The 13,792-nt window shown below is 51.9% G+C and overlaps 3 protein-coding genes across 3 annotated transcripts; all 3 read right to left on the bottom strand.

Moving 5' to 3' along the window:
• Nucleotides 1-1,213: 1,213 nt before the first annotated feature.
• Nucleotides 1,214-2,854, bottom strand: LOC34621666 (serine protease inhibitor 42Dd). The gene has a single exon (XM_022734864.2). It carries the CDS (start codon nucleotides 2,852-2,854, stop codon nucleotides 1,214-1,216), a length of 1,641 nt encoding a protein of 546 aa, XP_022589047.2.
• Nucleotides 2,855-4,631: 1,777 nt separating this feature from the next.
• LOC34621667 (serpin-Z2A) lies at nucleotides 4,632-6,254 on the bottom strand. The gene has a single exon (XM_026334336.1). It carries the CDS (start codon nucleotides 6,252-6,254, stop codon nucleotides 4,632-4,634), a length of 1,623 nt encoding a protein of 540 aa, XP_026190121.1.
• A 3,301-nt stretch (nucleotides 6,255-9,555) lies between these two features.
• On the bottom strand, nucleotides 9,556-13,496 carry LOC34621668 (DNA-directed RNA polymerase II subunit rpb3). The gene is made up of 10 exons (XM_026334335.1): nucleotides 13,284-13,496; nucleotides 12,929-13,014; nucleotides 12,631-12,685; nucleotides 12,107-12,265; nucleotides 11,651-11,716; nucleotides 11,063-11,184; nucleotides 10,801-10,856; nucleotides 10,187-10,226; nucleotides 9,957-10,053; nucleotides 9,556-9,717 (listed from the first exon to the last, which is right to left on the bottom strand). Exons 1-10 carry the CDS (start codon nucleotides 13,494-13,496, stop codon nucleotides 9,556-9,558), a joined length of 1,056 nt encoding a protein of 351 aa, XP_026190120.1.
• Nucleotides 13,497-13,792: the final 296 nt, after the last annotated feature.

Genomic DNA, 13,792 nt, shown 5'->3' with positions numbered 1-13,792 from the left:
AATAGAAAGGGATTTTTCCTGAAAAAGAGCTCTCTTTCCTGCATGCACCCCTCGGTTTACCGACTTGAGCGGAGAGGGTCAGTTAGGGTAATTGCTGCTGCACCCTCTTACCACTTCGAGCATTTGCAGCTAGTTGCCCATCGCATCTAGACCACGTACACACAGCATTGTCTCTGACGGTATCGATGTAGCTCGACTCCACGATAAATAGGCTGTACGAGCAGCCAAACCAAATAGTCAGTTCCAAAACAATTTTAAAGTTGTGTAAGTGGAGAAAGGTCCAGTTACCGCTAAAAAAGCACAGGCACCCCTACATGGCGGCAAAGAGCCCCGTTAGCCGAGAAAACAGGTAAGCATGTAAATTAAATAAAGGGGAAGGTATAATTGAAGAGAAGCTGTGGAAACGCAAGAGCAAAACGGTGCCCCTCCGTGCATAGTGATTCCTAGAAGGGGAGTGCTGCGCCATGCTCGTTTTGCTGCTTTACACCTTTGGTGAAGACGTAGTAGTCGTCCACTTACAGGTGCTAATATGGTAACCATTGTTTGGTAAAGCATATTCGTACACGTAGGGCTGCGCGAAGGCCTTAGCCCAGACTTCCAGCAGTAATTTCCTTTCCCTGCTCCCTGAAGGGCGACACCGTTTGTTCTTGCTTCATCGGATCTCCCAGCCGCCTATCGGCACACTGATACTGAAAAGCGTTTGGAAAAATGGGTAAGTAGAGCGATGCTGTTATGGCCACCTAAGTCACTATGGCTGCCCCCCAATCACTGCTCCCCATTTCGCAGCCGCTCCTTTCCGTCCTGCCCCAAGTTTCCTAACTACCTCGAGAACCCCTTGAATCTGAAGGGCACTACGTGTGTGCACTGCTGCGTGTCTGCACACCCAGTGGAAAACGTTGGGATCCATAGTCCAGCCACAGCGCATTGAAGAAAACAGTTTACGGTACTCGAAGAACAAAGCACAGTACGATAAAACGTGCAGACGAAATGCAGTGCCTCCACATACAGGCGCTGGCACAACTATACTATTCAATCCGTGATAAAGTTCCCTGCCCAGTTTCGTAAATGACACAGCGAATAATGTAACACACCATTTGCCGCACAAGCTTTGTTGGATTCAACCAGCGAGCAAAGAACCATACAGTCACGGACGCTGTCTACAGAAATGTTAGCTGCAAAAGCAGAAACATTGCATGACAAGGCAAACGCCTTATCACTCAGCGTCTGGGTCGGCGAATCTTCCGGCAAAGAGGACCAGGTCATGCGCTGCCTCCGTTCCCTGTTGCAACCTTATCTCGAAAAGAAAGGACGTATCAATTTTCATGCTAGTAGATTCAACACGAGGCATGGGGCCATCTGGCACCGTTGCGAAGGTCGCGGCTGCAGCCTCGGTCCCCTCCTCGTCAACCTGCAGGTCCGCTTGATGTTGAATTGCTTGAACACGCAGTCCTACGCCCTCCGCTATTCCATCGACGGTGCCTGGTTGCTCCAGAAAGGAGGTTATACCCAGCTTACGCAGCACCTTAAGAACTTCCGTCTTATTCGCACCAGCCTCTAGGTGAAACTTGGGAAGAGCAAGTTCCAGCGATGCGGAAGATAAACCCTCGCTAGACTGCGCACCATCGGCCCCTCTGGATTGGTCAACGAGGTTAGAGAGAAGAGAAGGATCCTCACGCAATTGAACCTCAAATTCCTTAATGTCAGACGGGACGTAAATATACATTGACGCCCCAGGGTAGTTGTAGGGCAACTCCAGAACTTGCACCGAGCCCACTGTGCACTTACGATACGATCCGGCCTCCAACATCCCATGCATGAAGTCTGTCTGCTTTTCTTTTACACCATCTTTGGTGAGGGCTTTAAAAATGTCTTTCTTTGTGTCTTCAGGTGCGAAGGGGGTACGCCACCCAGCTTTAAAATACACGGCGTTCAAAAGTAGGAGACGCGACTGAGTAATAGCGGAGGCGGGTAAGAGTTCGGTCAACTTTCCCCTAGTGAGTTTGGAGACCCTTTCGTTCAGCAAATCCGCTTGCTCTTCAGTGAATGGCACAGTCTGAAGGGCTGGATATCCTAGGAGCATGTTGATACGCTGCGTGAATGCATCAAGTCCGGGAGCGCCTTCCAGACCCTTATCCACATATACCTCGGCAAGCATATCAATGACAGGAGCCTCGTCCTTCAAATATTGCTTTATACTCTTCAACCGTTCTGCATGTGGCCAGCCTTCTAGCGCTTCAGGAAGTCTGTACACTGTGGGATCTGAGAGCAAATCGCGCACCGCTTGTGCGTCAGGCCCGGACGCCCCCTCTGCGGCAATGGACAACACTGAGAGAATCGACAATGGCGATAAGACCGCGTTAGGCTTGCTCTCCACGTCGTTCAAATCCAAAAACGCTCCAAACAATCGACCGGCAGAGGTCTTATCCACGCCTTCCGGCAGCTGCACTCGAGACGCTTTGGCTCTAAGAGCCTCCTCATCCTCTAGAGGTAAAGGAGGGCGGAGTGGCTCGGGTGCCAAAGGCTTCTTCAAGAAATAAAATGCTGCTCCTGAGGCTACCGCCACTGCCAGAGAAAGCAACAGAGCAGCGGCCAAAACAGGCGTAACGGAAGGCGTTCGTCGAATTGAGGGCGAAGAGGGCACCTGTAAGTGTACATCTGAGGGCCATACTATAGTAGGCTCGACACTCTCGTCCCGTGGGTGTTCCTCCTCGGCTCTTTCTGCTCCTGCTGCCTCTACTTGGAAAGCTGGTGCTAGTGCCGCTGCTGTTGCCAACAGCAGGAGTAAGACGCGAGCGACCAGCATGCGAGATCCAATGTGAGACAAATGTTTCCAGTAATGCATTTTCTGCCTCATAGTGACGATGAAGACCGCTGAAGAAACGACTCGCGATTCACGCTTACCACGGAGAGCCGCAAAGTGGAGGAGCGAAGCAGAACCCGGGAAGGGCCAGGTGTACGTGTAGGACAGAAAGTCGCAACCAAAGGGCTAAGACATACCAAAAACATATATTTCAAAAATAACAAAGAAAGGAGGAACAGGGAAGGGCATTTCGGCCGACAACCGCGCGGGAGGGAGAAGAGACACCTGTCATGCGGGGAGATATCAGATCTATTAGGACCGGTTGTCTAGCAACAAGCAAGATGCGCAGTTGCTGAAAGCTACGCGAAGCGAATCGCCAAATCTGACACTGCTAAGTAATTTGAGTGGCTTAAGAGCGGCTCTTTTTTGACATAGGGTCATCGGCATTAAGTACGATCATGCCGATCGCTCCTTAGCATGGTCTGTGATACGCCAAGCCTACCTGCGACTTTTGTTGTGCTTGATGCATAACGCGTGCCAGTTTACGGCTACCCAGGTGCTAGCAACTAGTCTGAGCCTACAGAAAATGAAATCTGCACGGCCTGGTAAAAAACATAGAGGTTCTGGTAGTGGTCTCCCTGAAGTGCTGCGTCTCCTGTTTTCGGCTTCTGGCGTCCCCTAGCAACTTGTTAGTGTAGATTTGTTCAATAATAGTGAATCGGAGGTTGCTCAAAGCGCAGTACTAGCTTCAAAGGACGCAAAGTGGCGTGTAGTCAGTTTCTCAAAGTCTTGCTCCCCGCAGTCAGGAATCTGAATGACGGAGGAGACGGAAACTACTCCTCATCTTGCTTGCTTGGGCAGTGCATTACCGAACGTTGCCTCTTTTCCTGCTAATGCATTTCCTATGGGCTTAGGTCAATCTCCGTGTCGCAACGGAGGCGCTCTTTTACGGGTACAGACCTGCGGCCATGCACTCGTCGTGAGCGTCTGGATGCCCAGGGAGGCAACTAGCCCAAGGCTTCTTGCTTTGGCGCAGTGTATTCATCCCAAGCCTTTGACACCCATAAATGGCAGTAGGAAGCTGGTCGAACGATGCCCCACATGCGGACCCGTCGAATTCACGAAACATCTAGGGCGCAGAGAAAAGTGTGGGGGTCCTGCACATGAAGCTTGAGTACACCAGCACTAGCGCATCGAGTAAAAGTCTCGGTGAAGCCTCTAATTGCCCCAGCAATAGCCGAAATCCGTTGTTGTACGAGGCGCACCTTGTGGAGCTGCAGCGTGAGGCGCGAAGAAAGCTGTAGAATTACACTCTGCACCACTATAAGAATAAGCTGTAGCGCCCTAGCTAGGACTTCCGTATGAAGATACTCGGCCTCGAGCCAGTGTCACTTAAAAACATTTCCTTCCTCTTGCTGGTGCCGCCACTCAACAGGGTCTCTGCATGCGGGGAGAGGCCTCTCTAGAGGGTGCGCCCCCCTGTACCCGCTAATCGCTCGTCGAACTCACGCCTACTTGAACAGAGCACCTCGAGCGCGTGCCAGCCAGGAGTACACGACAATGCATTTGATCGATCTACTATATTCTCGAATTGCAGTTACGAGCAGCGGAAGCCACTAGCCATATATTTTAAGCTCCTATTATGATCGAGATGTGCATGACGCAGCGCCCCACTACAGCTTGGCCATCTGCAAGCTCGATTTCCCGCTGCTCGATAAAACAAGTAAGCACCATCGCTACGCATGGTTCAGCGGTGCAGCAACCCACAGTTTGCCAAGCTTTTAGCAGCCCCGCTTGCTGCAAAAGCAACAACTGCAAGCACACACAATTTTCACTGTAGAAGACTGGGATCGGAGATTTTTCCTGCGAGGAGAGTAAGATCCTGCTCCGCACTTGGTCCCCGTTCCAGTCTCACTTCAAAGAAGAAGGTCCGGTCAACCGACAGCTCAATAGCATCTGGAGATGAAGAGACTGGCTCTGGCTGCATCGCAACTGTTGCTGCTGCTGCTTCTGTCCCTTCCTCGTCAATCTGCAGATCCGCTTGATGAAAAATGCCCGTCACCCGTCCCCCAGGTGGCAACCCCAAGTTCGCAATGCTTTGTTCCCATAGCAGGAATTCGCCGAGTCCCAGATTACCTAACAAATCACTTAAACCTACTTTATTTTTATAGGTCTTGAGATGAAACTTTGGAAGACGCAGCTTCAGTGGCGTGGTTGCTGCAGAGGAACCTGTTCCTGAAACAGAAGCTTCACGAGCTTTTGCAACGAGCCTACTGAGATGAGTAGGGTCTTCATTGATTTTAATGCGAAATTCTTCCGCGTCTTCTGGTAGGTAAATGTACATGGCCGCTCCGGGGTATTTGTATGGTAGGCCTAGGACTGTTACTCCCTCTTCCTGGTAAATGTGATACGACCCAGGCTTTAGCACCTGCTCCATGAACTTCGCCCGCTTGTTTGTCACACCAAATGGGGTAGATGCTTTGAAAGTCCCTTGCCTTGTGAGTTCAGGCAGAAAGGTTGAAGCCCACTCCGACTTCATATAAAAGGCGTTAACTAGGACGAGGGAGGCTCCGACGAGCATAGGTGCATGTAAAAATTCTTCTATTTTCCCCCTTGTGACCGTTTTTACTCTCGCGTTAATCTTGCTCGTTGTTCGAACAACCTGCGTAAAATCCATAGATCTAATCGGGGAGTATCCGAGGCGATCGGAAACGCGTTTCTCGAAAGCGGCAAATCCTGGGGTGTCGCGTATGTCTTCATCCACGCACAACTCGGCTATCATGTCGATGACGGGGGATTCTGGTCCATAGTAATCCTGCAGCGCCTTGAGGGCATCCCTGTGTGGCCAGCCCTCTAGATCCTCCGGAAGCGTGTAGACTGCAGGTTCAGTGATCCATCCGCGCAGTCTTTCTTCCACAGGCCAGGAGGCCCCTTCTGCAACAACCGATAACACCGAGAGAACGGACACGGGGGAGAAGACGGAGTTAGGCATTTCTATGTCGTCAAGATACTTGAAAAAAGCCCCAACCAAGCGAGCCGCAGCTGTTTTGTCTGGGCCCTCTGGAAGAAGAAGCTTGCGTGCAAGAACTTCCGGGAGCTCTTCTGGTTGTTGAGGGGGTGGCGGAGGTTGTTCTTCCGGCAAAGGCACAGGTGGGGGGCCAGGGGCCTCCCGCCTCATAGAAACTGTGACCCCTGCTGCGACCATGAGCACCAAAGCACCCAGTGCAGCCGCAAAAGCAAATGCCTTCGTGGAAAGCCCCCGACGGGGGGACCTAGGGGACGCGATCGGCATGATGGTCTCTGCTGGAAGCGTAGATCTAGCTTCGGAGTCCTCCTGAACCCTTAAGTCCTTCGGCTCTGCGTCAGATTCTTTCTCTGATGCTGCCACCACGATTGGCGATGCTGCTGCTAGCAGCCCGCAGAGAACGTATAGGATGCACGCGGAATTCCGCATTCTTAGGCCACCCTTAGGCTGTATACGTGGCAAAGAAGCTTGTGAAAACAATTTACTGCAAATTCGTGTGGGTCTAAGTGGGCACGGAAGGAATGTCTAAACGGAAAGTGCACGGGGAGCGAGTTAAATCTCTATCGAGGCAAGCGCGGGGATTGTCACCCAAGGCCCCACGATGAATGTAGTGCTGAAACAAGGGTCGAATGAGCAAAGACAAAATAGGCCTTGCAAAACGCGAAAGTTCAAGAAATAAAACTGGGGGGAATGATTTATTCTTGTTGGAGTGCTGCTCTAGCAGAAACAGAGAGCCGACCACGAGGGAGGCGTCACTGGTTTCAACGCAGCGAAGCCCGACAGGTAAATAAGAACAATCGGCCTTTGGCTTTAAATCACCAGGAAGGAGTTCTAATTGGCAATGCAGGTAGCTCAGGGAGGCGCACGACCCTGGGAGCTCGCCTTAACGTCCTCGCGTAGGATCTCCCAGAGGCAGCCGCGGCAGCAGCCAAGACACCAACTACAATACTTTTATATAAATTTCCAGAGGGAGTTATTCTCTGGCCGACCACACACAGGGTCCTTGAATTCATGGCATCAAGAACCCATATGTTTGACTTTTCTCACGTTCGCAGAGACAACTAATCGACATCGCAGTTTAACTAGATGTACTTAGACGCCAATAATACGCATTGCATTTGCTCATTTTCTGTAGTGCTTACTCTCTGTAGTCCAAAGCAAACTTGGGTCTACGCTGTAGAAAGATTTTGAGGAACGCGTGAATAACAATTGGGTAACGGGATCTCGGGGGATACAGGACAGATAGGACCACTTTTATGGTTCTCTCTAGTTCCACCACTAGCCTAAAACCCACCCCTAGCGGATTCCAACAGTCCCAATAACAGATCCTCTGCAAAAATGATCCCCGGAGGAAGCGATATTAATCCATGTTGTAGAGGGCTGAACTACGCCTGCACACCATCCACTACACCAGTTCTATTGACCAAGACTTAACGAGGAGTCGGCTGATTGGTTTGGCCCTTCGTACCTCTTATTTATTGCAGCAGTGCTGCATAGCTACAGCGAAAAACAATGTTGTTTGCTTGTGCGTCAGATGCTGAGCGCAGTTAGCTAGGAATACTCGGAGTGCTTGGAGGATGCAACAACACTGACTTTAGCTGGCTTTCTCCCCTCATGTGGAGGCTCTGAGGGGTGAGGCAAGGCAAAGATTGGAGCGCCTTTAGAAACCTTATATAACTGTCTACTAGGTTCGCATTGAGTCTGGGGTTGATTGTCTCAATACGGAGACCTTCGATGAAGTGTTACAGTTTGTAGCGCTGGATGGTCCAAGGCAGATGCTCCCTATCATCAAGTGGCTGTGGATGAAGTGGAGTACCAGGGTTCCCTACATCGAATGCCATGGCTTCTGTCAATTAGCTTGGTAGTACAGGAATATGATTTCTCCGGCAGCAGTCCGATTAAAGCTTCTGGCGATGGAAGTAGAGAGTAGCACAACGCTGGTTGGGGAGGCCGAGGCCGGCCTGCAGCTTGATGTGAACGCAGTAACTCGACAAGCGGAAGAAAGGCATGATTTGTTTACCAATGAAATACTTCTGGATGCGTCGATGAGGCTATGCCGACCTTGAAGGGGTGGCGGCCGCCAGGAAGAACAAATACTCGAATATTCTCATCAGCCACTGTTAGATGTACAAGGGGAACTACGTGGGTCTTCAGCCTCCGGCAGTTCCCTAGCAGCGCACCTGCCTCTCTTGTGGGGAATTGGGTCATGCACTTCGAAAACTGCAAGCCCATTAAAAATGTCAGGAGAACTTGAACAAAAGGACTGGGCGCAGCGGAAGCAAACTGCTTGGCAGCAACGAGGCATGTGTTCTGAGGACACGGCATAGGGTTGGCAGTCTGCCTGTTTACGTTAGAGCAGTGCCTAGAACTTATATTCGCCGAAGGGCAGCAGAATGCAACGATGGGCAAGGAGGCTACGGCCGGCTTCACGCGGCAGTTAGTCGAGACTTCCATGAACTTATCAAGAAGAGCTGGATGGGTGCCTGCATGAATGGCGTCCTCGTATTTATCCGAGACATTCACAAGCACCTCAGGAATCTAGGGCGTGCGATTCAGTAACTGCTGAACCAGCCATAGTAAGTGAAGACGCGCCAGTGCACGTTTTCCATACAGAATATTTTGGGGGGAATTCGATCCTATATGCTGCGGGAATTGAGGCAGATCCAGCGAAAATAAAGAGCATAACCTAGTTCTTTATGCTTGATCAAGAGCTTTGCGAAGTTCTATGGGCTTGCATACGGCTACCGAACATTCAATCCTAGACATACTCGGACTGTTGCTCCTTGATTGATGTACTCGAGGAAATAGTTTTGGATCTAAACAAAGAAGGCTCATGCCGCAACAAGAGGCGCTTATCCTCCTAGTGCTTAAAAACAAGGTACTTTGCTTTTATACATTAGGTGGCTCTGTTGTTTGACGAGGAAGGGACAGAGGCAGCAGCAGCTACGGTTAAGGTCGTGGCTGACGGAGGCTTTGTGTGTGAGGAGTCTATCGATCTGTGGATTCACATGCCCTTCCTCTTTGACCATAGACTGCAAAAGGGATCAAGCGCGGAGCGAGATTTTTTTTAATTCCCTGCGCAGGAAGATTCTCCAATCCAAATGCTACAAATTGAAATGCGTGCTTGCTGTTGTTGCTGTTGTAGCAAGCCGGCCTGCTGAAATACTCGGCAAGCCGTGTGCTGTTGCAACGTTAGAGAATGCATAGCGATGATGTTTTTCGCTACCCAGATTTGGCTAAAATAGAGGGAAAATCTCGCACACCCATTGCATGCGGCCGTTTTCTCTGTGGTTTTAGTGCAACAAAACCTTAAGCCACTAGTGGTGCTGCTACACGAAGCGTCCTACAGGAGGCTCTACCAGTTTGTTGCACACCCCAGGTAATCTGTGCAGCAGTAGTATGTATCACTCAACTGCAATACAACGATTATTGAACTTGACGCAGCAAGCTGTGAACACTACGTCATCACTAGCAACAGTTACGCACTGCTGCACCAGCAGCAGGACAGCAACTCCACACACCATCTCTCGTGTGTACAGACAGCCCGCAGTGCGCGAACAAACGAGCTTCGCCAAAATAAGTCTCTGTGTCGTAACTCGTATTCTAAAAGCGAGAACCACAAAAGGCTACAGCGCTGAAGGGTGCATTTGCCCTACCTATAGATACCGCCGCATGAGCAGTTGCCGCTCGAGCAGTTCTGACTGCAAGTTAGCTACTGCCGCACAAGGATTCAAAGTTCTGTTACAGCTGTAAGTTGTGGCGGCTGCTGATGCTGCTGCCCTGTGGCTCTCGCGGCGGCAGCGGCAGTGTGCGTCTCTAAATCTGACAACTTGTTTCTGAGAATATCAAAGGCCATCTGTACGATCTTTTCCGCCGGCATCACGCCTGTGGACTGTGCTCGCACACGCACATATATTCGCGGGCGTTTCTTCCATGCATGCAAACATCGGCACCAAGCAGGGCAGTGAGCGACAGTAGCAGCAACCAGGCGTTCAAGTAAGGCAGTGCAGTACGTCGGCAGAGAAGCAGAAGACCGAAGAGCAGACAGAAAGGAAGTGCCGCCACACGGAGTTAGGCTGCAGAAGGCATGAAGGTGCAGGCGACTGCCAAAGCGAAAAGTGCTGTGCATACCTCCACAGTAAAGTGGAAAGTCCGTTCATCTGGAGCAACGCGGATGGCCTCCCGTAGCGATAACTCCTTGGCCTTTTTGGTACATTGATCACAGAACCTGCAGCGCATACGCAGTGATTCTCGTTCTGAAAACACTCGCGTTTACCTGCAACACCAACTGCGGCAGCAGCAAAGGCCATGCAGAGAACACCAACAACATTTGCAGCGCAAAGTGTTGGGGTGCACTGTACATGCAGTCCAGTGGATTCGCAACTCTTAGGATTCCAGTTCCTGAGGCCGCAACAACGAAACAAGGAGAGGGAGGGAGAGATCCCAAGAGTAAATACGTCATTGCAGAGACAAAGACGTGCGTCAGAAGCAACATAAAGAGCGGCGCTGGTCAGCAACAGCAGGAGAAGACTGTGTCGTGAGCGGCTCAAGAGCAGAAAGCGGAAAGCACGAACCAGAGGCCGCGGTGCCTCCTCAACAGAGCAAGACGAAGAGGCAAGGGAAGACACACAGATGGAGGAAATAGCAACACCGAAAGCAAAGGAAGCAGCAAGCGGAGCACACGCCCTGTGTTTATCTGGCCAGCGAGACAGATACGCAGAAAAGCATGCCAGCCCGTTTCAGAGAGAGAGAGCAAGCCAGATAGAGGAGACGAAAAAGGAGGAAACGAAGTGACGGGAGGGAGATAGATACTCTTGGAGGCAACGCGGGCACAACCACCGCACAGCGAGACACAGAAAGCACTCCACATCTACGACGGCAGCATACAAGGAAGAGGCTGGGCAAGAAGTGCCGGCGAAATGACAGCGGAGAAGCGATATGGCGCGAGAGCCCAGTCTGTGCATGCAAGACGGACCTCCAACGGCTGTGTCATCTTCAAACGTAAAAACTTTACGAGGACACGAGTCCGCACTGCAGCAAATGATGGTCGCAAAAAAGGGCAGCTACAAGACTTGCATGAAGTAGTGAAAGAACAAAATTATGCCACCGGGAGAGGCGAGCGGTGACCTTTATGTTTATTGCATACTCAAAAAGGCGAAACAGCGAGCGGTGCAAGGAGGAAGTGCAGCTAATGCGGCGCTTTTTGCGGTGCTCTCGTGGCTAAGGCAATCGCGTACATTTCCTTCTTGCTTTGTGCCGAGGCCGTCTGCAGCATCTCCTCATTCAGCTGGATTATAGGGCGACACTTGTACGTAGCCGTTGCAACCGGGCTCCACTTCGCGTGAAGTTTTCCGATGCCCTGTGTTCATACACCCCAGCGTGTACCAGAAACCGTTCCTTCTCTCGGTGCTTCCCCAGTTTTCGCTACACGGCGCCGTCTACCTGGCAGACCGTGGCAGTCGCCGCAGCAAAAGAATGCATGCGCTCTCTTGGCTCCCCGTCAGCCCTGCGTTTATGCCACGGATCTCGCCGCTCTACGAGTGTCAAGCATCTCGCTCTGAGCTTCACCCTCATGACAAGCCGCCAAAAAACATCTCTGAACCTGCACGCTTTGCCTCTTACGCCCGGCCGCATTCTGCCTGCTCCTACCTTTTCATAATCTCTTCCCTCTCCTTTCCCCCTCCTCTCCCTCTCCTTTCCCCCTCTCCCTCTCCCTCTCCTTTCCCCCTCTCCCTCTCCCTCTTGAAGAAGAAGGCCTTGCACCCGCAGACATGCTTTTCAGCAGGCGCACAACCGCGGAGGGCGGACAGCAACAAACGTTTTACCTTGGTCGCAAGACAAGACATGCTAACACTTTGGTTCTTCCGGAGTTTCACGATGGGAATACCCGACTGAGCACATCACCCCAGAGTGCAGCGTATTTCATCAGAGTCCCATGTTCGGATTTGCGCGAAGAGCGAAAACAAGCTGTGCATACAAATAGGCTGGCTGCTCAACCGTCATGCGTACAGCGCGATATCATTTGAAGCCATGACCCCGTGTGGGATGCAACGAAACACATTGATTGAAAATATGCAGGAGCGCAGAGCCCCAGGAATGCCTTTTCAAAAGCTTTATTTTTAACCAGACATCTCGACTCTGACTCTATTCCATTTGTGTATTCAGCACCCTCGACACTGCAAAAGCGCCAAACGGTAGAGACGGAGTGCAAGAACATGACTCGTCTCATGACACGTGCAGCTTTTATTGCGGCGAACTTATGCTCTGGCCCAAGCGCTTACTGCAAAGCCATCCGCTTGCATGTCCTGGGGAGAGGGTACGGGCATAGGGGGCCCCCCGTGGGGGCCCCCCGTGATGCCGCCGATCGTCCTCTCCGCCACCAAGTCCAGATGCGTAACAACCAAGTAATCGCTTTCTGCAGCCGTGGCGTCTAGAGTGTACTTCACGGAGCACCGCTCGCAGTGATCTGAACACAAGCATTGCTGCAGCACAACCAAACACAGCAGCAACAACAAGAGCACAACAAGACAGCACAGTGCAGCCAAAAGACACTAGCGCTCCAGAGAAAAATTAAAGAGCATAGTATGCAAACAGACAAGCAGCAAGGATAAGCGGCTGCCCTCCCCCCCTCCCCATTCCCCTGCCCTCCCGAGTTGGCAGCCGATAATGCTCAAGCTACATCACGAAGGCATTTGTCATGCGAGCCATCAGCAGCAGCAAAAAACGCATCAGCGCCACCTCGAACGCGCCTTCGTGCAAGCCCCGGCGGCTGTGGTCCCTCTACGCTCTAAACGGCGCAACTCACGTCTCTTGAGATAAAGCGCTCGACGCTCGAACTGTCGATGGGTAACAAACCCAATCTAAGTCGAAGAAAACAGACACATATGTACACGTACATAAACACAGATACACGTACATCTACACATGCAATTTAAGAATTCCTGAGAAGGGTAGCCCCGTGAGACCGACACTACGAAGCCCACCAATGCGAACGCGTGTCGACACAAAAAGCCGCTAACGTCTAATCACAGCAAAACGAGGCGTCCGTTGGCTGCATGCAGAAACGGCGGAACCGATGGGGAAGCTTGGCGTGCTTGGCAAACCTGTGGACGATGTATTCATCGTGCAGAACGCTCGTATTCTCGAAAACAGTCACCAAATCGATGGCAAGCGAGGGGACTTCCGATATCTACGCAAACGTCCGCACGCATGCATGCATGCATGCATGCATGCAAATTCGTACGTCATGAACACGGATACCCAGACTTGCTGCGTGCTGCCTGCACCATTCCATCTCCCGCTTCCATCTACAGGTGCTACACCAGACTGCGCTGTCTTGCATTTTCAGCCTGAGGAGCGCTTCGCAAGAGTCACACGCCACGCGGCCGGTGCGGCGTGCATGATGCTCGATAGCCAGACTCAGAAGGATACTCGAAAGGATTCTCCTCTCTCGCTCACCATGACTCTCCTGAGAGCGTTGGCAATGGATGCATCGCAGTTGCTGAGGGTGAACTTCACCACTTTGCTAGACAACTCCGTGATGCGGATAGCCGCCTGCAGCAGCTGCTGCTGCTGATGCAGCTGCGGCTGCTGATGCAGCCGCTGCAGAGATGCAGTGGGCCCTCCCACAGAGCCCCCTAGAGAACTCCCGTAGTCTGCCAAGTTACTCATTGCGACCAACGCAGCTGACTCTAAGTGGAGGCGGGGGTGTCAAGGCTGCCGCTGCCTTCTCTGGGGTAGCAGGGCAGCTCGTTTTCGGCACCAAGGCCTCACTCGCCCTGTTCTCGCTGTTTTTCCGCTTCGCACGCAGTGCTCCTGTCCTTCGAAGCGAGGATTCTGTTCGCCGAGCGTGCGGCAGCGGCTGCGGCGTAGCAGCCCCAACGGCCAAGCTGCTGGCGTTGCCGCAAAGTCGAAGGCCACCTCTTCCTTCAAGGTGAAAGAACTCAGAAGACGCACGTGCACTGGAG

This window comes from Cyclospora cayetanensis, unplaced genomic scaffold, assembly GCF_002999335.1.
Source record: "Cyclospora cayetanensis isolate NF1_C8 unplaced genomic scaffold, CcayRef3 CcayRef3_contig_4, whole genome shotgun sequence".
Taxonomy (NCBI): domain Eukaryota; phylum Apicomplexa; class Conoidasida; order Eucoccidiorida; family Eimeriidae; genus Cyclospora; species Cyclospora cayetanensis.
The sequence above is the reverse complement of the archived record's forward strand: the minus strand, read 5'-3'. Positions and strand labels throughout refer to the sequence as shown.